At 41.0% G+C, this 23,466-nt stretch overlaps 1 protein-coding gene across 6 annotated transcripts in view; it reads right to left on the reverse strand.

Annotated features, from left to right (window-relative positions):
- Positions 1 to 23,466, reverse strand: part of PTPRG (protein tyrosine phosphatase receptor type G) — a 1,080,885-nt gene that overhangs the window by 698,671 nt on the left and 358,748 nt on the right. For all 6 annotated transcript variants that reach the window (XM_085624730.1, XM_085624729.1, XM_085624728.1 and 3 more), the window contains exons 3-4: positions 22,015 to 22,194; positions 4,506 to 4,654 (exon numbers count right to left, since the gene is read on the reverse strand). In XM_085624730.1, coding sequence (XP_085480856.1) covers positions 4,506 to 4,654; positions 22,015 to 22,194 — 329 coding nt within the window. The remainder of the gene's footprint in view (positions 1 to 4,505; positions 4,655 to 22,014; positions 22,195 to 23,466) is intronic.

The raw sequence follows: 23,466 nt of genomic DNA on the forward strand, positions 1-23,466 counted from the left end.
GGAAAAACTATATTTATAAAGTTAGACTGTCTGTAAAAAACTCAATTAAGCTAAATTGCATTAGCTTGCCAGCAGCTTGCTTGTCAGTGCTTTCCCTTAATTAAGTATTCAATTTGCTTACAGAACAAAAACAATGGTTTAGGCCTATTGTGAGGAAGACCTGGGTGTGAATTATTTGAGACATATCCACTCATGAAGGGCATCTGGGGGGTTGAGGAACGTCTTTAATTTGAAAGTGTCCACGTTGAGGACTGCCCATTCATTAGGATATTTAATGGGAGATCTGGGTAAGCTGAGCCTTTTGTTTACGGTACTCTGTATTCAGCGTGGCATCAGCACCAGTGGGAGAGGGAGCTGGTCCCCAAAACAGTTTGGCATTGTTTAGGAGGAGGGGACTGCTCATTTTCTTAGACACACCATTAGTTGGCACACAAGCAACTACCAAGGGCAGAAAAACTGCACCATCTTGGATGTTACTCAGAATAGTTCACTGCTGGATAGTTTGCAGTAAGGCAAATAGCATGTGCTGCCAAAGTGGGATGATTTGCCTTTGGCAACATTTTCCTTGTTGGTTTAGGAATGTCTAAGAGGTACCCTCACCCACTGACTATTGAATCCTACAAAATTAACATTACTCACACAGCTCATCATAACACTCTATGGACCAGAGGAAGAACGGAACACTGAACTTGAAGTTTGAGATGTGTGTGGCAACCTGAAAGGCTGGACTCCTCCCACTTCTACTCTGGATTATGACATGAACTCCAAGGATCAACTAGCTGACGACCGGTGCGGTTACAGGCACATAAAAAGCTTCAAGAGGCCTTTTTTTCTGAAGTACCCAGCTGACAAGTAGCAATGGGACCTGGACTGGACCTTTCTCGTAGCCTCTGCTGGAGTGAGCTCCAGCCCTGAAGTGTTGTCTCTGTGGCCACGAGAGTATTAAACGTGACCAAGAGGATTGGCTCCGGAAACTCTGAAAGTTGAAACTTAAGCAGTACAAAATTTGAATTTCTCCTGCTATTACCTTTTCCTGCGAATACCAACAGCTTTAGTGGGACCTCATCTAAAGGACATCCTGTTTCGTGAGGACGTCATCAGAACTAGCCTGCAACTTTGCCCTGCTGGAGAATTTGGACGTCCATTTCAGAGAATAAATTAGAAGGTAAAATCTTTGACGGGATGACCTGCTTGGTGCATCTGACCAACAGCCCTTCACAGTCAGCCTTGTATCACATCTAGATTCTGGAAGACCATGAATAGTGACTACTGATTGTGCTTTACTTTTTCTTGGCACAATTTTATGTTACATATTCAACAATTCATATTTATGGTTTTCCTAATTTGATCGGGAAAACCTTTATGTCATTTTGCTCATTTAAGTATTCTTTACTGTTAGAAATTGATTCTGGGATTTCTATTGTTTTTTGACTTGCTAACCGTTTTGTTACTGCTAAATACTTTACAGATTTTCCTAAGGTTAGCCTGTCCTCTATGTGCCATTGGTACAAGGGGCTGAGCAGGTTTAAATTCCTGAAACTGTGTTCTACACTGACAAGTTTGCGGGCTTATTACTTGTGGTGGACTCGCATCCATCCCAATTAATAACCCACTATCTTACACTGGGCGATTTCTGTAAATTAGCACTCTAATCTAGAGGCTTTTTCTACCCCAGTGTATGTTTGCATGTCAGAATCCCAATCTCTTGTGTGATTCATATTAATGTGTTGAATGATTTCCAATTGACCTGGCCTATTGCATTCCTTGCCCCTTTTCACTTGTTTACAGCAATAAGGTAATCTTTCAAATTTATTAGGCATGCAGGGACGGTAAAATGTCTTATTGTATGAAGATATATTTTTCCTTCAACATTTTTTCTGGACTCAGTTTACAGATTTATTGCACGCCAAGCTTCAGTTTTCCATCTCAATCATCAATATTAGAATAACTAAGAAATGAGAGGGATCAAGTAATTCCTCCTTACTATGTGTAGTTCGAGTCAAGAGCATGGTTGTTCCACACTTTCTTGCCGACTGTGGTATGCACACCTCCTCATCCACTGCACAAGGTTCAAGGTATGAGAAAGATGGCCCGATCTGCCCACAAGGGAAGGGAACTGAGGAACGGTAATTTCTAACTATGGCACCTGTGTAATGTCAAGCGGTGCATGCCCCTGGCACACACACATAACAGTAGTCTTGAACACTGCTGTATGGCAATTGTCCACAGCATGTCAAGCAAGCCAGAACTGATCGATGGAACCCTTTATTCTGGCACATGTCCCATCAGAGAGTGCCCTTTCTAGATCAGCACTAAGTAAGTTTGGTATCGCTGCCCTTTATCTAATCACTCCACTTCGCAAATTGTTGTGTGTCATTCAGCTCTTTTTAGAAGTGGCAAAATGAGGAATGACACTGGCTGAAGGACGAGTCTCTCACACAGGTTTAAAGACGAGAAAGGAGCAAGCTGACATGGAGTGGTCTCGCATTACAGGAGCCATCCTCCCGCATTACAGCGCAGGCTGGAGACGCATTTGAGGGATTTGGAAAGTAATTCCTTGCCGTCATAAAAGACTCGTTATTCCAAGCACCGCATCAGTAGGTGGCATTTGAGTGATTTTTTTTCTCCTCACTCTTCCATAAATGTTTTTGCTACAAAAGTTCATTAGTCAAAAATATAATAAATACTTGAGGCGAGATAAAGCCAGCAGTTTAGAAACTGTTCTGCACCAAATAAGGCTGGTTAGACATGATCGCCGATAAGGTACTTTTCACATTCCCTATTGAGGCACAAGATACTAGGACCATCACTTAGCACAAAAACTCTGCAACACGTAGCTCGCATTTTGTGTAAGGGGGAACAAAAAAAACAGGTTGGCTCTAGTTCTGGATGTATCCTGCCAAATAAGAATAAAGCTTTCAGTACATTCCTGTAGCCGGTTGCACTAGTACCACAATACTATACAGTAATCAAGCCACAACTGTGCACACGTTATCTAGAATATATCCATCTAACCAGTAAAAATAAAAGGGGAAACTGACCAAATACAAGCACGGACTTAAACCATCATGTATGGAATACCTTCAAGCGGCATCATTTGAAACACTGCACTCAAAGTTGGGAAGGTAAATCTATTTTTTGCGGAAATTACATTATTTGAAGGTAGGTGAATAAAATGCCCAGACAAATGACATATAATCGTCTCACTATATCTGAATACCGCAGTACATCGTCATCTTCATGAAGGGCAAAATAAAAATTGCAATGCAGCAAAATGGTCTCTTTCTGCATACTAAATTTGCTTAATAATGGTGGTGCCACACAGATGGACAACACTAGACATACATTTCTGTTCAATGCTAGATTCAGGGAACAGTAAACAAAATACAATGGTATGTATGTTCGACCTTTGCTAGAAAACATCAAATCTGCTAAGAGCTGTGTTATAAATAACTTTGGTGCAAGATTTGAAAATAAGCAATAAAAGTCCGCAGTGTTCACAGGATGACAGAAATTGCATCTCTAAACTTCTGCCCAGCAGTAAAAATTATCTAATTAGAGATTAAATTAACTGCAAATTGCATTGGGAAGGGCAATCATAATCAATTGAATCAAATCAAATTATTTATGGCCATCAAAGATTCATCTCATAAAATTTAAATGCTTTGATTCATTTATTTGGAGACCCCCGCTATTAAGCTCTGATGGTGAAGCGAAGCATTGCGGATTGACTAACAGCGACATAAAAATGAAGACTATGTACATTTAAAAAAAAAATGGTAGGTTGATTTTCAGTTATATGTTATGCTTCGTAAGAATGCAGTTCTGGCTTTCTTCCAATAACCTCCAAAGCACTGCTTCAACTAAAATTGCTTTAATTAATATAGGTTCATTAAATTGTACTTAATTATTCAGAATGTTTTCATTTCGGTAAAAAAAATCTTTCATGGCATTATAAACAACTGAACAGAAACCTATTGCAAATACGAAACGCTGGCATCGACAAAGCCTTGCTCCTCAAGGCTAGGCTTCTAGAATACCAACTCTTGCATCTCCTCAAACCCTTCTCACACCACTCCAAGGACATCATCCCACAATCCCTAGAAAGTTTGATGTTTAAGATGCCAACTCCAGGACAGTGAGGAGTTCTTCCTTGAACATGCCTGTGAGGCCGCACTTGGACCTAAAATCAATAAATGAGTAGCTAATGTTGGAAGTTATTTAATAAGTGGGAAATAAAAGCTGCTATCAAGATATCCATCTAGATATACAGTGATAAAACTGTGGCACTTCAGATCTAGTGTCCTTTAAGTGGCATTTTTGCAAGGGAGGATCCATTCAAGAATGTTGGCTTTTTTCCCCTTGGTCATCAGTGGACTTGGACTCATAATGGATACTTTACAAATTAAAGGGGATAGAATGGCTCGCTAGCATACATTTAAACGAGGCATCACATTGCAGGTCAGATGTGCCTTCACGTGGAATATATACAAATATTTGCTTACCTCTACTGGGAACCTCTTTCCATTAATGCTGTGCTCAGACCCTGCGGATGCATTGCTATGGCCCCAGTGGAATTCCACTTTTTCTGCTTTAAACCGCCCTGGTAAGCCAGCACCGCTGATAAAGTACTCATCCTTCAGAAGGATAGCAACTATGTTTAATAAGAGGGAAAAAAAACAGCCGTTATAGCGAACTCAGACCATCAGCAACAAAATCATAGTAGTATTTAATGCGTTTCGATTTATACAAGTGGTTATAATATAATTAACTAGAATATTTTTTATCTGATACAGTATTCTGCCTGGGGACATTAGAACCATTTCCTGGCACTTGGAAGCGGTCTTAACAACAAGTGACTCACACAATGGAACAAATGCCTTCAAAAGCAAGGCGCCAAACCAACAATTCAAAGAAAGTAACCACATTATAATAAGTGTTTAGATGTGATGTGCTCTGCAAAGGCATAGGAGAAGTTTTCTTTATTTCGCTAAACAGCCTCAGTAGACATGTTCCGAACAGATAAGAGAATATAGTTGAAGTTTATGCTCTTCTGTGGCACCACATATTTTGATTTCTAATTGACAAAGTTCATTATTTCTATATAATCATGAAACTTTTGATTTACAGAGAATCTGTGCTGTAAAACTCGAACTTTACATGGGGTGGAACTTGTTCATGCATTATCTGGGGCTTCTCTTTGTGCATGTACACCAATTTCATCAAGGAATTTCATGCAGTCCCCCAGGGTGCAAAATGCAACAGCTTGCTCCACCTTTGCCCTCCTGCGGTCCTGCTCTACATCTAACTACCTGCGGAAATTACATTGGCTTCCGGTAGAAAAAAAAAAAAGAGTCAAGTTCAAATCCCTGTGCATTGCTCACATAATCTTTCATGGCCAGGACCCCCCCCCAGCCCCCCCATTCTAACCAACCTTCTTACTCCCTATAAGCCAGAACGTGACATCCACTGATCACACCAACATTTGGTGTGCACCCCCCGTTCTAAGAGAGCACGGGCGGGAGGACGTTCCTTGCGTGCTCTAACGGGGTCTCTTTGGCAAGCTCTCCCTAGCACCATCAGGAACCTTCAGGATCTCAAGGTAATTAGGAAGGCCATCAAGATCTGGCTTTTCCCCTGATTCCTCCCCAGGCAGCCGTCTCCCCCTCCTTGCTGTCTTTTGCTGCGGATTTAGTGCTAGGACGCCCAGTCGCTGGGGCAGCCATGCGCTTTATAAATCTGATAACATAACATTTCTAACCAGAGCTGACTGCATTTGTTCATAAAACAGACTTCTGTTTCCATTACACTAGCAGGCCTGCCAATTATCAATATCTCCAAACACAAATGAACACCTACTATGGCTGATCCTGGACATCAGATCTCTTCTGGAATTCACCTGTGACTAATCTTTACTGTTAACAGAACACAGCCCATTATTAGCTCAATGGCTTTGACCAGCTATATTGCCAGTAACAGAGTTCAAATGGGACATATCCAACGTGGCAATCAGAAGATTTCAAAAAGGTGGCCAGGCTCAAATGTTCCCCATGCGACTTTTGGCATGTAACTGCAGCGATATCAGTTACTATAAACAAGGACGACGGGATACGAAAAGGATTAAACCTTCAAGTAAATGAATTTTGGCCATAAATGACTACCTTACTACAAAGATCATCCATGTACAGAAGACATTCTTTGACATACTTTTAATAGTATAAAGACGCACATAAAAGCTTAAATCTGCTAAAAGAGAAGTGGCAAACTAGGACTCCCAGACTGTATGTAAAGTAAGCATGCATAATTTCTTAAGCACCAACCAAAAACTAGAAAATGCAGTCAAGGGATTATATATTGGGCGTGCATAATTGACCCAGGATTCTTCAGCTGACTGCCACTTAGGATAGGTGCGAAGAAAACACTACTTTCTTCAATACACAGTCCACAGCTCTGGAAAGTATGAGCGGTTCTTTCCCATTTCAGTACGTAGCACAATGCCAGCATCTGTTGCTAAACCACTAAATGGGTGCTTTTTGTGCCGCTTCAACATATTCTTCTTCACTGTTACCAAGCAGCTCACTGGACAGATAGGTTGGAATCAGTGGCAATGCAACTTGGAAATTAATAATCATTACAATGGCAGTCTGGCAAAATGCTAATTGCTAATGAATCATGGTAATATTGGACATTTTTCTGGTCCATAGTTTGTCAGGGATGGCTTGCAAGGGGGTGTGCCTAGAAAAAGCATGAAGTTGATACATAGGTTTCCAGGAAAAAGTTGAGAACTGTACAGTTGAGGCAAAAGGCTGGGGTTTGTGGTACAGTCTCAGAGGCATTAAGCCAATGCAACCTCCCTGCGTTTGCAACATCCCTGCGTTTGAGAACGGCAGATTCTGGAAAGGAGGCTCCCTTTTATTTGTTATAGGGCAGTCACCAGGCAGAACAGTCGAGAAGGTGCTACTTGGTGGGAGGAATGTTTTCTGATGGCCTCCTCCTCTCTTCCCCAGGCAAATGACATATGGGCTACTAAGCCACTTGGTTTGACCCAAGGTTGGCTGCGGCATGTGGTTGGTGGCAAGACTGTTTCCGATTGCCCTTTTTCAATAAAGAATTAGGAATTAGGTAAACATCACCCTAGCATTGGCAGAATCTCAATAGGAAAAGATGCATCCAGAATCACCAAAAAAGCCACCGATTATAAAATGGGTACGAGACAACCTCTGAAATATGTTCACTAGCATATTGCACATGTATGACAGATTTACATGGGGGCAAAAAAGTCTGGAAGAAGCAAGGGCCAGAGAGACCGCTAAGCTGGACTCGCTAATTCCATATAATCGTTCTACAATAATTAAACAGCGATTAGATATAAAGCTCAAGCAAATCATAAGAAGCCACTTAAAATTATCCAAATAGGACGACTGGTATATTTATATAATTAAGGAAAACATGTGGTCACTTATAGCACTTACATCAGAAACTATTTTCTATTAGCATATAGTAAACATTAGTTATTAAAAAAAAAATTCTGTGGGGTTGATCCAATGCTAGATTGGATGGAGCAGCCTTCTACCAGATGGAAGCAGATGGAGGCCACAAATCCGCTGGTAGCTAATGGCACTAGTTGACACAAACATATTTATAAATTAGGATTTATACCAAGGACACCACTTGGCATGTTTGCATCAAACCTACAGCCCAACAGGGTCTGGAATCTGCAATAAAAGCAGCCATTATCATATCTTATGGCCAAACCTTTTTCCTAGTGAAAACCCTACCTGAAATATACACTGACAGATGGAAATTCGTCCAAGGATAAAATTCCAAAAGCAATCGCACTTTCCAGCATTTCACATCTAAGACTATCAATTTACAAAGCACTATCCAGAGTCAATACAGCAATACATGCTTCGACAGGCAGTAATGGGAAACTGTGCTGCAAAGCATAGTTCCATAAGCAGATCTAAGGTTGCACATCCTACTGTGCAGAAGCGTTATATCTTGAACCAGTCTTCTGTTCCTCACCATGCTCGGTATCCTCATTAAATGGACATGCTATGAAAATCATCACCAACTTCCTCTCTCACACTACCATTGCTGCCACAGACAAACCAGATATAACACTACCACAATCAAACGTAAGCCGCTGATTGCAAATGCTACCATACGCCTAGGCTGCCACTATTTCCACCCATCTTATAACATGTCTGAATCACTTTATACATTCATCCTGCGCCAGCTTCCCTAACCTTACTTTTGCCAGTCTCACAGCAGAATGCATTTATCTTCTGAGTTTTACATATAAGTATTTGGTGTCATGATGGCCTTGAACAGCTCAAACTATTGTGAATAGGATGCTTCTGCTAAACAAGGCAACAAGCTTCATGTGAATGTGTGTCCTAAAATCACTTTAGCCCTTTTTCCTAAATATTTGGGAATGGAGCTTTTGGTACACTGTGGAATCACTTTATCTACACCACACTGTTTTTAAGCCTCTTAAACAAATGCTTTAGTTTACCACAGAAACCCAGAAAGCCATTTGGGAGTTTAACAAACATGAACGTGGTTTTCACTTTCAAAAAGTCTCCATGTCACCTCACTGAAATGCACATAATTTGACACAGGCACTGTGTTAAATCTGAGGCCTTCCGCCACAACATTACTTTCTCCTCTATGGCCTGCCATAGTTTGGTATTGTTAAATGCTTGATTTGGATTTCCGCACATTACAATCCGTTACTTTAGTTCGATTATCAGCTAAACTTCCGGTTTTCTCTGGAATCAGAGAGGCAGGAAAAACAACACTGAACAATTGTCCAATCAGATGACAGGCCAACCCACCCCGGATTACCAAAATTGGTCTGCATTCAACTCCGGACCTCTTCTCCCTTTAATTCTCTTTTCAAATGTAGAAGGAATATTTCTTCAAGTGAAGGTTGAGAATATGCTAGATTTCATTTATTTAATTCAACACAATTTTCAAGTAGTGGGTTATGCCTCATAAGAATGCTATATAAGCTGTATCATTACTGCTCTTCTGGTTTCTTCAATAACTAATAAGCAATTGAAATATTGATAGCTTGACAAGTCTACACTGTAAATACGAGAAATTGACGACAAATCAAAATTTTTCTTTACTTGCCACTATTCTGGTGAAACGTTGCTAAACCAACAAAAATGTTTTTTTAGTGTCTACTAATCAACGATTATCCTTCACAGTGTGACCAAGGCATAGCGGCCTGGTAGTAGATGATTGAGTAAACTCACGTCAACGACTATGGCTGGATTAGAATGTGTTCTATATAAAGAATGAAAAAATCCAGTGGTTTCAAATAATTTGTTGTTAAGGGGGGTTGCTATAGCGAAGGTTATTGGTTCCATATCCAAGTGTATGGTAGCACGAAAGGCACCGATGACTGGCAAAAAAGCCACTTTATACCTTTCACACTTTAGATTTTTTTTTAGTGTAGAGTCCTAATTTCCTCCCATACGGTCCTCGCTTGGAGCGTGACTGCATTTCATTCGGAAGCACACTGGTGTCCCTAAAGACAGAAACCTATTAAGAAAAGCGCAATATTGGTCTGTTTTAAGAGCCTTGACAGAAAAGAGCAGTGTTGGATTCCCTTGCATTTGAAGGCCACTCGTATTTTCTCTGGTGACCTCCTATTACTGCTTGTTTTAATGAACCTCAAAAGATTGATTCTAGGTTTAAATACTGGAGGTCCAAAGACACGGCATAATGTCCCAGCCATCCCCAGGTCAGCACTCTGCTCACATGGGCGTGAGCTAGTGCACTTCACGCAAAGGGGTTTTAACTGAGCAGGTTAAATGGGGTACTGGTAATTTGCCACTGAAGGGACTCGAATTCACTGGTTCCGCTTTTTTTTAAATTTAACTCGGCTAGTCACAACAGAAACATTTGTACCAAATGGGCTTTTAGAACTACATCTGTTCATAGAGGCTTTCCTGGTACCCGATGTGTTTTTTTTATATTGTTCCGATAAACTTTCTGAACCTTTTGAGGAACACAGAAAGAAGCTGCTTTTTCCCTCGGGTGGGCTAAACAGAATTGGAAACAACTTAGATCTCCGTTTTTAAAGTGAATGTATTAAATCAAGGGAAATACTTAAAAAGTGGCCTTTATTTTATTATTTGTAATTCATGCTTACTTTCAAAACAATTTCCTGATGCAATGGGAGCTTGCTTGATATGATAAAGGTGTAATATCGAACACAGATTTAAAATTCTACACAAACTACACTTTATGTAGTCCTCCGCAGGCCTTCACAACAGATTACCAACTCACTGCATGCTGCTACGCCCTGCCACACAAGTGAGAAGCCGAGTCATACGTGTCCCTCCATTTACAACAAACAAATGCAGACCAAGTGCCATCTTATAAATACTTGATCATTTTTAAATAATTCAGGCTTCCATCAGGGGTCATTTTACTTGTTATTACATAAATTATTTATACGATAATTAGGAGAATGTACAATAGAAAATGTTCATCTAATTGTTCACTTTAGAGTATTGCAGTTCTGTCACGTGGCACGGACAGTCCGGTCACAATGTGCGCGAGTGTCCGGTTACCCGTCCTTTTTCCGCTTCTTGGTCTACATGTCCCTAGTGATTAAATCCTAGTATATATACTTTAACGAGAAATGTGTGCAAGCAATCTGAGTGTGTGTACTTTGTATGGTGGCCTTGTATGTGTTTTAGCTTGAGGGAACACATTGTTTCGTTTGGCAATGATGGGTCGTGGACATAGGTTGGTGGATATCTTATGGCTGCATTGGTAGTTGGGTTTATTAATTTATAAGTAGTTTTACAAAGCGTTAACTAGACATCAGCGCTCTTTACCTCAAATAAGTTAACTGTGGTACACCCTCACAATGGTGTACAAGGTGCAAGGAGGACAATTAGAGGACAGAAGGGGGGAGACTGATCAGCTGTAGGATGGCTGGGTTAGAAGGTAAGTGGGAACGAAAGCAGGATAGGACAAACCTAGGTCAAAGGGTCATATTCGGGGGAGGGAGCACAGCAAAAAGTCTCGTGCCTCATCAAGGTGGTCTTTGTGAATTCTTCCTCGGCTTGGGGGGGCAACTCCCTATGGGGTGTCTGAGTGGAGTTTCATCAAAACTTAAAGGATAGAAAAAAACAAAAGGATACAGATGCCTCCTTAAAAATGTCGAGAGGGGATAGTACTTGGACCTGGCATTATAGTGTTTCATATGTTCCGTGTATGGGATTTTTTTTACAACAGTGGGGGTTTAAAAACGGAGGGTGTCTGACTTTCAAATTGTCTAATTTCTTTCAGTGAGGAGAGAGAGAATGAGGTGGGATTTATGATTGCCACTGATGTGCATTTAACAGCTAGGATCAATATTACTTCCTTGTGTAAACACTATTTCGATCTAATATTGGATATATATTGCAGGGCACTAAATGAAATACTTCTGAGGGCTGATTGAACAGCAGGACTCAAGTTTTAGTTTGCGTATATATTGTGCAGCACTGCTCAGTAGAATAGCAAAAACTCGAAATAGGCATGGATTCTGTAGCTCTGCTCCATGAAACAGTTGCTGTAACCCAAGTGACATACCCACCTAATTATCAATGTCCCGATTTCTATTTTTTAAAGGATGAGAAAATGCAAAAGCAAGCCAGTGAGATCCTCATGAGCGTATTATGCAGATCTAAGAAGTTTACGATTTTGGAGATTGGTGGCAAGGCTTTAATTACAGACCAGCTATTCCACCAATCGAGTCCACGTATTCGTGTTCCAATCATGACAATTTGAGGTGCGTCCGCCTCCCTTTCACTACCCCTTTGTGCTTCCCAAAAGTGTTCCTTTATCGGTGTCCATGCCTCCTAGGAGGTGTATAACAGGACAGCCTACCCAGAAGACAGACTGAAATATCCTCAAACCCCATATCAATCAGTTTCAGAAACCATCCGGAAAAGAGGGAGAGACCATGACTTGAACGAGAAAGAAAATAATCAGAGTAATGGAATTACTGGTTAATCATTAAAGCCCTAGCTCTTTATGCATTTCCTTATTCCAGTCATATCTTCTTAAGGAATAAAGAAACCAAAGCAAAGGTGGATCGTCCAAAAAACACATGCCAACAGTACGAGACAGATACCTGAAAACGCACCCATGCAGAATTTTAAAAATAGCACCCAACCGTTGAAGTAACACTCAACCAGAACCAACTGAGAATCTTTAATCCAAAACTCAGCACTATCTGTCCACCCATAACAGAGTCTGCAGTGATACACAAATGTAATCAACTAATACTTGATTAGGAAGCCCTTGCCCCTTAAGGTCAGGAAACCTATCCTAATCCCTAAACCCTAATCCCTAAACAAAGGATATGGGGTAGCTAATGTGGAGACGCAAAAATGGAACCCAAAGGCTGAAATCCACACCTGGCATATCTAGATTTCCAGAAGAGACCATTTCAGCAGGCAATCGCTACCTAAAACAATACCTAAAACAATATACTAGCACCAACACAGCTAATGTGTAGTAGAGGTGTGCAAAGGATACTCAATAGGAGAAAGAGGACCCCCAAATGTAACATAATCCTTATGTGAGGTATGCAAAGAAGGCCTGACTAAAGTAAAAGATAAACATTCGCCAGCTAAGAAGTAAATGTTTCACAGACTACAACATATGGAGGCAAATTCGCTTAAATGTGATTTGCAAAGAAGGGAAGAGAGGCACCTGGAAGCCTGCGTTGCAAGAGTTAAATCCCGGAGCAGTCCCTGGAAATACAAACCGACAGGCCAACCACCACTCAACCAAATAAAATCAATCCAGGACCTCAGTGGAGAGATCGGGAAAACAGTGAGGAGAATTAATGGGTAGTAGTATTCACTCAATGCTTGATCAGATCGTGCAAAAGAGCAGACGAAACAACAAGGGGTAAGGCCAAGCTGGCTCAAACAGAACTGCTTTGAGTCTGTGCAAAAACTACAGAGTGAGAAAGCAGTAAAGCTTAAAAGACGACCTATTAGGCAGGGAAAAGACTGGACAACTACCTCGCCAACACCTATGACTTCGGAGGTGGAACAGAACTGATGCATGAGAGCATTCACATGGATGCCCAAATAGATCAAGAACTGAAACCGATAACACTGTATGCTTTCCAGCCTTTTGCTTAGATTAGAAAACTCCTGCGGAGGCTTCCTGCCTCTACCTATTATACACTGCTGAAAACCACTGCACTGAGTGATGGAAACAATCCACTGTGAAATGGAAGATGAATCATTCCACCAGTGCAAGGATATTCAGGTGACAACCCATCTAACAGATGTAGAATGCTGAAGCTAAACCTCCCAGACCAAAGCCAACACCTGAGTAGGAAACCCCGACTGGGCCAACTAATTTAGTTCTAAATTCTACCTTGGAAATTGGATTCTGACTTCAACTACCCCTAGACTCTTTAACCCTAGAGGAGTACACAATCATGACCATGATAAATATCAGAAAATAGCTATATGAAGGAGCATAAGCACATACTTAGAGATTTTTAAGGTCCAACCACAAGAGGGGAGCTTGTATGATGGCAGGTGCCAGAGAAATTGCACTCTCAAATGCCGATACTGCTGCAACAGTTTTTTCCAAGCTGAGAAAGTTCCTGGATCGTGACATCCCAAACTTCACTTCTGCAATGTTCCCTTGAAACTTAGTTGAGACAGAGGATTGGAAATAAACTGCCTCATGATAGAGAAAACATGCTCCTGAGGCTCCTTGATATTGCAGTTTAGGAGGACGATCATTCCTTAATTGGCACAGAATCACGTCCCAAAGAACTCCACATCCTCTGCTGGTTCCAAATGCAACTCCCAAGCAGATCATTTATTTTCAGCATATAACACACATAGTTCCTGCCCACCAAAACGAAGTCCCTGGAAGGAAATTGGATCAACCTATCTTCTAAGTATGAAAAAAATCCCAAACTGCATTGCTTGGGAACTGACTCACCAAAGCACCCAACATGAGGAGCAGACATCAGGCCTATAGACAGAACCCACAACTGAATGATGAGGTTACAGTAATGAAACCGCAGGAGATTCATTCATTTCCCTACCAGAATATGAATGTAGGCAACCTCATCATTCCCTTGGCTGAATCATCAGGATTAACCTCTGCATAGATTTCAGCTTACAATGTATCGAATGAACAAAAGAGTTGGCCTTTCAAAATCAAGGATGAGGCAAAAACTCCTGCAACTTTTGCTGTCAATTATCCAGTACGAATTCTGGAACCCTATCACTCTAAAGGCCAAGGCTCAAGTATCTTCCTCCTAGTGAGCTCGGATATGTTCTTCTAGAAGGCAGTGGATATGACTTTGCTCCTGGGAAAATGAACTGTGACTCAGGAACCTTTGAGGAGAAATGGAACTTCAACCTGTCAGAAGACCTTAGAAGGAAGCCACTGGTCAGACATGCGGTTCGCCTGGAAAGAGACAAGTCCAGGATAGAGTGACTGGATCTAGGCTTGGCAGTGGACAGCAACATTCAGAAGAACTGTAGCATCTGACCAGAAATGGGAAACACTTCCTTGATTCCTTCCTGAAACTTCAACGCCGAAATATCTATTACCTTGGTGAAAACTTGGGAAGGCAATAGGACTGTTTACCAAGACATAAAATGAGATGAGGCCGGCACTGAGGATGTGAACAAAAGCAGAGTAGCATAGGTAGATTAAGTATCTGGAAATTCCAAAAGATTATCTACATGATTTTTGATCTCTTAGGCACATCACCAAGTGAGGAAAAGTGCTCAAGAAATCCTGGACTACTACTTGAGCATGTCTGCTAATCAGGAGCTCACCTCCGAATCAAGGCCGGGGGAGGGCAGATGCTAGAGGAATACTATCAGCCATTGGGTGCGTGGACGCCAACTATGCACCATCATCTCCCATAACACATTCCTCCGAATGAATAACCAAAGAGAACCACAGAGAGCGGAGTGATGGTGTACAAGTTGGACGCCATTACCGATGCCGTACCCGACATCAAGCGGTGTCAGGAGAAGAAAGTGGTGTGGTGCCAATAGCGTAGTCGGTGTCTGCTGATCGGGCACAGGCGCAGAAAGTTTGAACCTCGAAGGGCTGTGCACAGACGCTGCAACGGATTAGATAATCGGATCACAAGGCACAACTGAAGCCGAGGGTGAACTCAATAGTGTGGATACAGTCAAGGCACTCCTCACCTCCTTGGGGCCCACAGGCGCACCAGGGGAAGGTGAAGACCCAAAGATAAGATGAAGAGAATGATAATATTCTGGCATCTGGGTCATAGTTGCTCCAGCACCAGGGAAGGAAAGGAGGCACCGGGTAGACCTAAGGAATGACTCTGCAACCAGAGCGGGAGAAGAGACCTCAGGCGGTGAAGTCGAAAGAGGCTGCAACTTTGACCACCAGTGCTCAGACTTGCCTCAGGACGTCGATGGGAATGGCTTTGGGAACGGTCCCACGAACAGGCTGTGGAGTGAGTGAGAGATCGAGAATGACAGGAGGACTGGGAAGCCTTCGACAGCTGGGCCACTAGGAGCTTCATTCGACATTCCCTAAGCACCTTCAGATAAAGCGGACGGCAGGAGTCGCATTCATTGGCATCGTGGTGCACTCCCAGGCACAACATACAAATAGAGCAGCTATACTCAAAGTATGGCCCGGGGGACGCTTGTGGCCCTCTTGTACTTTACATGCGGCCCCCCTGATGAGCAGAGGCTGATGTTTAGTTGTTGAGCTCTAATAGTCAGAAAAACCATGTTAAATAAACGGGCAGCATTTATTAACATGCAAATAAATGCTTGCCCATTAATTTAATCTTTTCTTTGACCTCCTTACACTATTCCTGACCACCCAGTCCCCTACCGCCAAACTGCTGGAATCAATGTGGCCCTCGGACACACCACAGACCGTACATTGTGGCATGGGGCAAATGTTTGCGAGTACCCATGAAATAGAGTGAGGGTCTGTGCCCAACATTTGTCCACTAAAAGGACCCACAAGGCTTGAAGCCTGAAGACAGGTAGAAAAGGCACACTGTTCTGTTGACGAGAAGTCGAAGTAGTCCAAAAAGCAGCCAGACGTACCGTTACCGGATCCGCGTTGAAGCATCGAAAAGAAGAAACTGATGTCAGCTTGTCAGGGGAAGGCTTATATTGGCTCCGTCCACATCACATTCAGTGGTCGACGTTGCTACGGAGTCGCTCGATGCCCTCTACCAACGCACAGATGTACTGCTGTGAAAAAGTTCTCTGGATAAAGTCTGGCATCTGGGGAGAATTCCAAGTTAAGGAACCTGCAGCTAGAGTCTCTATCAGATATATTATACAATACTCTCACACTGGGTAAGATCAAGACTCAGAAGAAGTTTGGCCTCCTTATGTAAAATTGCAAGAAGTTTAATATACAAAGTGCCTTGCTACCCAGATATGAGAAGCAAAAAGACATCTCCCATCAATCTGGTGCCATTTAATAGTGTGGAGAAAAAATAGAAAATATCACTTAATTTATTTCGGGGGTGGGAGGGAAAGAAGCAACACAGGGTTGGAGGGAAAGAAGCAACACGGGGGTGGGAGGTGCAGAAGCAAAATGGGCAGGGACGGAGGTGAAGAAGTTACATGGTCGGGGTGAATGAGGAAAGAGTAACACTGACAGGGTGGCGGGAGGGGATCAAGAAATACAAAAATCAGCGCCCAAATCAGAGCGCCAGCAGTGAAAGGACCTCTATAGAGATGAAGCAATCGGTACTTGGACCTTGCTTCAGCCAAAAGAAGAGGATTGTAAATCCGGCTAGCACTGCCCATTAGAAGGCAGTACATGATTGCCAATGAAGCCCATGAATGGAAAGCAATTAGCGGGCTCCAAGACCCTTGAAAAACACAGTATCCCTCAAAAGTGAGAGCACATGTTCATGCATGGAGAACTAAAAACAATGTCAGTATTCTTAATTTTGACATTGAGCTGCATGAAATTGCTAGCGGCGAAATCCCCAAATTTTTATAAACAGCTCCACCTTGAATATTAGTAAGAGAATCTCCAATTTCCACACCAATTTCTTCTTCAGGTCGATGAATCTTTGCCACCATGTTAGAATGGAGCACAACCCAAATACATTTCTTAACAGATCATCAACTTCTAGAATTTAATATACAGTCAATGATGAGGTATTTTCTCATTAAGAGATTAGTCTGTATTTTTATTATGGTTAGTCAAATAAGTTTAACAGAAATATTAAGAACATTTGGTTAGAATTACCACACAAAATAACATCGTGCTTCACAAAGGATTTCATCTCTATCTTAATCTAAAGGACCTAACTAATCCTAGCCAGAAACTATAAAGAGTTCATCTTGCTTCCTTAATATTCATGCACAGTTTCCTTCGGGTCTTGGGTAGTTGTTTTAATCTTTAGCCAATCCAAACCTTTAGGGGTACTCTGCCATTTAACAAGGTAATTACTGCTTCATATTGTACTATCACAATAGGTGAGGGTGCATTAGTTCTAAATTCGCTCATTGGTTTATCCTTAGGCCATTGTACCACAATCTTACATTCATCCCATAAATCAGCAGGTACCACAATGTTGAAAAATGTATTATAATTACCTTCGAAATCTTTATGAAGCATTTCACTTGCGCATACCAGTGCACCGGCTTGTCTCTCAATTTCGAAAAATTATTTGTGAATGCTGCCAGATCACCTCAACTTCAAGGAACATGTACATACATTCCTCCTGTTATTACTCTAAGTGGGTAACTAGTCGCCTATCCCTCATCTTGCTCACTCTGCTCTCCTGCAACGGCCGACTGTTTCTTTGCTCATCTAATTTAGAGTTTCTCAGTCTTTCACCATCTGAGAATGCATTTGACCAATTCTACAATGTGGAAATGCATTCCAGTAACCCTCAAGTTTTCTACAGCTTGATCATCCAAATGAACATGATAGCTCATGTGTAGATTTACATTACTGCGGAGATCTATGTCCTATTTTTTTAGCTATTTCAGTAACCCGTCATGCACCAAAGCTGCTGCTCTTGTAATTTCCTTACACAGGTAAATTAATTATTTCTCCGATACTGCTCTAGGTTTCAAACACCCTTTTATCAGGTCTTCTAGTTCTACTTTGAATGTGGGGGAAGTCTTAAGGCTTCTTTTTTACCATCTCTGTTTTCTTGTGCCTCAACACTCTCGGCTTCTTGTTTTTAGTAATCTCCTCAACCTAAGCTGGTATATATCCTTCCTCAGTCACATTTACATCACCAGGAGCCAATGGAGCAGTAAAGACCAACTACCCTCCATCTATTAGTGTTTGTATCATCTGTTGGGGCTTCCATAAACTATCTGAATTTTGAGAAGTTCGAACAAAGCTTGAGGTAGGCCCCATCTGAGCATCTGGCCTCATTTCTGCACTTGCCACAGCTTGAGTTGTAGTCTGAGCAGAAACAATAGATACAGGGTCTGTGCTAGTCACTGCAGTGGTAGGTGTTATTGTAGGAATTGTAACTTGTGATTGGGTCACAACTGGCGGTACAAGTTGCAGAATTTGCAAAGATCTTTTAATTGGTGTAATACCCAAAGCTAAAGAGTCAGTAGCCACTGTCAGACCTAAACTAGCTCCTAATTCTTTCTGATCAACAGGGGTGGTATATGGTGGTGGGTCTGAAGTTTAACATTTGTTCTAATATTTCTTCACTGGAATCCGTATCCGACACATCTTCCTCTTTCTTCATGGGATTTTTCCTTTATCAGCTTCTGATGTTTTGTAGGATATAATCTAGTTCCTTCTATGATTGCCTTCCTTCATCTACACTGTTCCTCATCCCACCAGGCATTTGCATAATTAACTGCTCTTGGTTTTCCTCTGATATGTTTCCCTTTTTTCCCTTGCAACTTTCTCCCAAGCACTAAAAGCCTCATATTGAATGGGTCTAGGTAGTGGCTTCATCTCGTATAATTTTCCTTACAAATGATCAAGAATCCTGGTATTAAATGTCCTGTATCTAGGAAAACTCAAGGTACCCTCCTTCTCAGTAATCCTACTCCATTGGTGAAGCCAAAGACGTGTTTAAACCATACTCCGTAGTCAATGTATGCAGGTGTACCCTTAAGAGGTGCCTCGGACTGGAATAGTAACATCACTTATCAGCAAATGTTTTAAATCTTTAAAACATTTGATGACAGGTCAATTTAACCCCTTCGGTGCTCATGACGGAACGGTTCCGTCATGAGCCACGGTTGAGCTGTGCTCATGACGGAACCGTTCCGTCATGACCACGCCCGCGCAAGATTCCGTCAGCACAGCGGCGGAATTTGCGCAGCATGGAAGGGGTTAAAACAGCACAAGTAATTCAAATATTTTGCTTTGGTCCTGTATACATCAATTTCTCATTGGGCAACACATTTCAGTTATTATTCTCACACCCTCTTTTTAACTAACACAGAGTGTTATATGTTTCCCCAAAAATCCAATTTCAGCACAGCTCTGCAATGTCACCAACCAAGCCCAGTGCGAAATACACCAACCGACCAATCCCTGCTCGAAACACTTTGACGTTAAACCTCACAGGGGTTCACCCTCCTTTGCAATTTTCTTTGTATTCTCACAATTTTTACAAATAACCTTAAAAACTCTTTGCGTGCTCTACTAGAAAGAAAGTTTCCCAAACAGTCAAGAATATTTTCAACAACCACAAGTGAGATTTCAACCAGCGTGAAATCACCCACATCAATACAGTTTATCCAGTTTGCGCAGTTATGTTCCACTAACACAGATCAATAATAATTATTCACAACAAAGCTCCTTGTCACTATGTCTATGGTATAGGTGACGGTACCTCCCACACTACATCTCTGCAACAAGCTCTAATTATTATTATGCTAACCCTGGATCTTTCGACTATGACAAGTCTGAAATCGCCAAACACCTTTTCAACCACTAATTGACTATTCTTTTCTTACCCACTCATTCTATTCAAACATTCAAATCAGTAGAAAGACACAATCACAACCACAATGCATTTGCCCTATTGATACTAACACAGTCAAAACGGCAACCACCTTCAAATACCGCTTGTCGGATCTTCAAGTTCTGGACACTGGATTCAGGAATTTCAAATTATAATTTTGGGTAATATTTTATAGCTCCAGTCAGGGTGTTAAACCTATCCTCAGCTACCAGATTTGCAAGCACAGACCTCTCAAAAATGTTATAAACAGTTCCACCTTGAATCTTACTAAGAGAATCTCTAATTTCCAGACCAATTTCATCTTCAGGTTGATAGATCTTAGCGACTGTGTTAGAAAGGAGCACTACCCAAGTACATTTCCTAATAAATCACCAATTTATAGAATTTAATGTACAGTTAATGAGGAGATGTTTGGTGAAGTTTAAAACAACTTTCTCATTAAGAGATTAGTCTGTATTTTTATTAGGGTTAGTGAAATAAGTCTGTTTATAGAAATATTAAGAATATTTGGTTAGAATTTGCTTACAAAATAGTGTGTTCAATAAACAAATTAATCTCCATCTTAATCTAAAAGGACCCAACTTATTGCCAAAACCCATAAACAGCTCCTTTGGAAAAGAGCATAAGAAAATTTGGAGCAACAGGCTAATAGCTATAAGAGGTCAAACTCCCCATAAAGAGTAGTTCTGGAAACTCAGCAGAGTTCCCTAAAAGTTGCAGTAGCAACCATTAACAGAAGTGTAAGAAAATAATCACAGCAGTAGCTTTGATCAGTATGGAGAAAGTCTCCAAAAAGGCAAGCAACAAAGTAACAGAAAATCACTGTTGGCAGTAGCTCACAGAAACTTTGGGCAAGTGTAGCACAGTCAAGTGCTAGAGGACACGGGACAGTTGTTTCTAGTTATAGAGGCAATGCAATCTATGCACAAGTGCTTTATAGAAAAGCACAAAACATGTTCAAAACTCTGAATGTTAGATCATCTCTAGCCAATAGGAAAGGATCTTCCGATGGTCTGTCGTCTTCTGCCTCGATTCCCAGAGTAAATGTTCATGCTGATATGTTATTTGAATGTTGCTACAGAGTATTACAAAAATATCAAACTAGAAAAGGTTCTCCTGAGAACCTCATCAAGTCTACTCTGTTATCTGGCCAGTTCAGTGTCCCATTGTGCAACAATGGGTTGCTCTATGAAATTAAACATTAATATCTAACATGTTCTGGTTAGATCATGAGACCCGAATCTATAGCAATATACTTGTTAATTATAATCATGTGGCAGAGGTAACTATTTTAAAATGCGATTAAGTCATATGGTGTGAGGAAGGAAAGAAATATATTTTTCAGAAAACAGCACATTTCATGAAGAGGTTAGGATCTACAGTTCAATTACAATGTTAAATCAGGATTTAGAAAAATGCATTTCTTTTTATTAAAGGGAAGGGAATGAATAACAAAATATTGAGGCCTAGCAGCGAAAGAACCACAGAAATGGTGCTTTCTGCAGAAATAAGCAGCATTTTTCTCTTTTTGCACATATGATAAAAGCACATTTTCTCTATATTGACACGCATTTCCTACATTAATGTGAAGACATTTCTACGTTGGCATGTGGAAAATTTACGCCAAAAATGTTTACTTCCTGTACTCCAACATTTCTCAGGAAGAGAATACAAAAACAGACTATCACTATGATGTGTAATAATTTAGCCTGACTTTATGTAAAACTTTGAATTAACAGTTAAAATAAAGATGTGTTATTTGCAGTTGATGGAAGCATTCATTCCATTTTTATTTCAACTCGGGCTGCAAGTGGTAATGTCGAGTTCACTATGACATTAATGATATATCCTTGATTAGTTATCTTTAACAGTCAAAATCTAAGCCCCCTGAAAATGAGCCAGATTTTTCTCCCATTGCGCTTCTACAAGCAAGTCTGGGTTTACGTGCAGTTAATGATAAAATGCAGTTTTTAAATTGGCATTATTAATTTGGGAATGGCAGAACACTTCAGAACATGTACCTGTTTTCCCAGTATTTTTCATCCAGGTTTTGTTTGAGGATTCCGTATCAAATCCATCTAGCTGCAGCTCTTGGTATGTATCTCCAATTTGAGCATTCTGATCTGTAATATCTATCGGTGATTGATTGATGCCTCCACAGTCTGCACTTGATAACAGCCAGTTCTCAGGTCCATACAATCCTGTTAAAAGACAAACAGAAATTACTTAAAGTCACGCCGCAAACAATGGCAATGCTTAGACCAAAGCATGGAAGAATCCACAATTAGATCAAATTGTGTGCCTGTTGAATGGATATTGAATGAAAAATTGACAACATTTTGCATAAATTAATTTGCTTAGAAATGTATATTTGTCAGCACAGTTCCTGATTTGATTTACAGTGGTGAGACTCAAGATTTACAATTCTCTATAAATAAATATAAAAGACACAGGATGAAAATTGTATGCATCTTGAACACTAATCACGGTTTTAAGAGTTCCTACAACACTAAAGTACAAAAATAAACAGCACTGCAATGCATTAGAAATAAACGCATATTTTGAAATAAACAGTGGAACACAAATCACAATGCACCAGGTTGGCATACAATGTGGAAAAAATTACGTGTTGCTCAACTTTCGAAAGAAAACTGAGTCAAGTTGCAAACTTTCAATCAACTGTTGTAAACTGGTAGCTAAGAACACTGAATGCAAGAAGGGGTTTTCAGTAAGTTTTCGAAACAAAGCCTTTGCACTAAGGTGAATAATGGAACTCTGATGTTAAAAACAAATTAAATGGAAAAATACAATGATTGGGCAACCTAATAAAATCAAGAATTTTTACTCAGAGCAAAGCAGGAACTCTCAGTCTATACGTCGATTTGGGAAAAAGGGCTGGCATGCATAAACATTTTCAGCATGACCAAAAGCTAAAATAAACAAGCATTGAAAATGCAATAAGTCTCGCCTTTGATTAAGTTAAATCCATTTGCTTTTCTAATGGTATTGTATAGCAAAGCAAATGGCTTTAACTTAATAAAAGGCGAGACCTATTGCATTTTTAATGCTTGTTCTAAAGACGGAAACAATAAGTACTGGCAGTGCCGAACACTAGAACCCTTCACCAGCCCTCCCAACGCCCCATCCCACCCCCTCCGCTCACTCACAACCGACCTCAATCCTGGCCACCGCCAGCCCTTTCTTTTCCATCACTGGGGCAATCACACGGCCCTGGAAATGCACCTCAACCCTGCCCTCACAGCCCCTCACTCCTCCTACCCACAACCAACCTCATTGCCCCCAAAACTCTACCACCCAACCTAACGAACATAACTGCAGTTGTACTGGCCTCCAGCAGACCCTCCTATTTCAGCCCTGCCTAGTCAGAATCAGCCTTTGCCAGGATAGCTCCCTGGGCGGAAATAAATTTGGCGCCCTCTCTGTGGATAAAATGAGTCCCTGACTGTCTACCC

The sequence above is a fragment of the Triturus cristatus genome, chromosome 9, assembly GCF_964204655.1.
Source record: "Triturus cristatus chromosome 9, aTriCri1.1, whole genome shotgun sequence".
Classification (NCBI taxonomy): domain Eukaryota; kingdom Metazoa; phylum Chordata; class Amphibia; order Caudata; family Salamandridae; genus Triturus; species Triturus cristatus.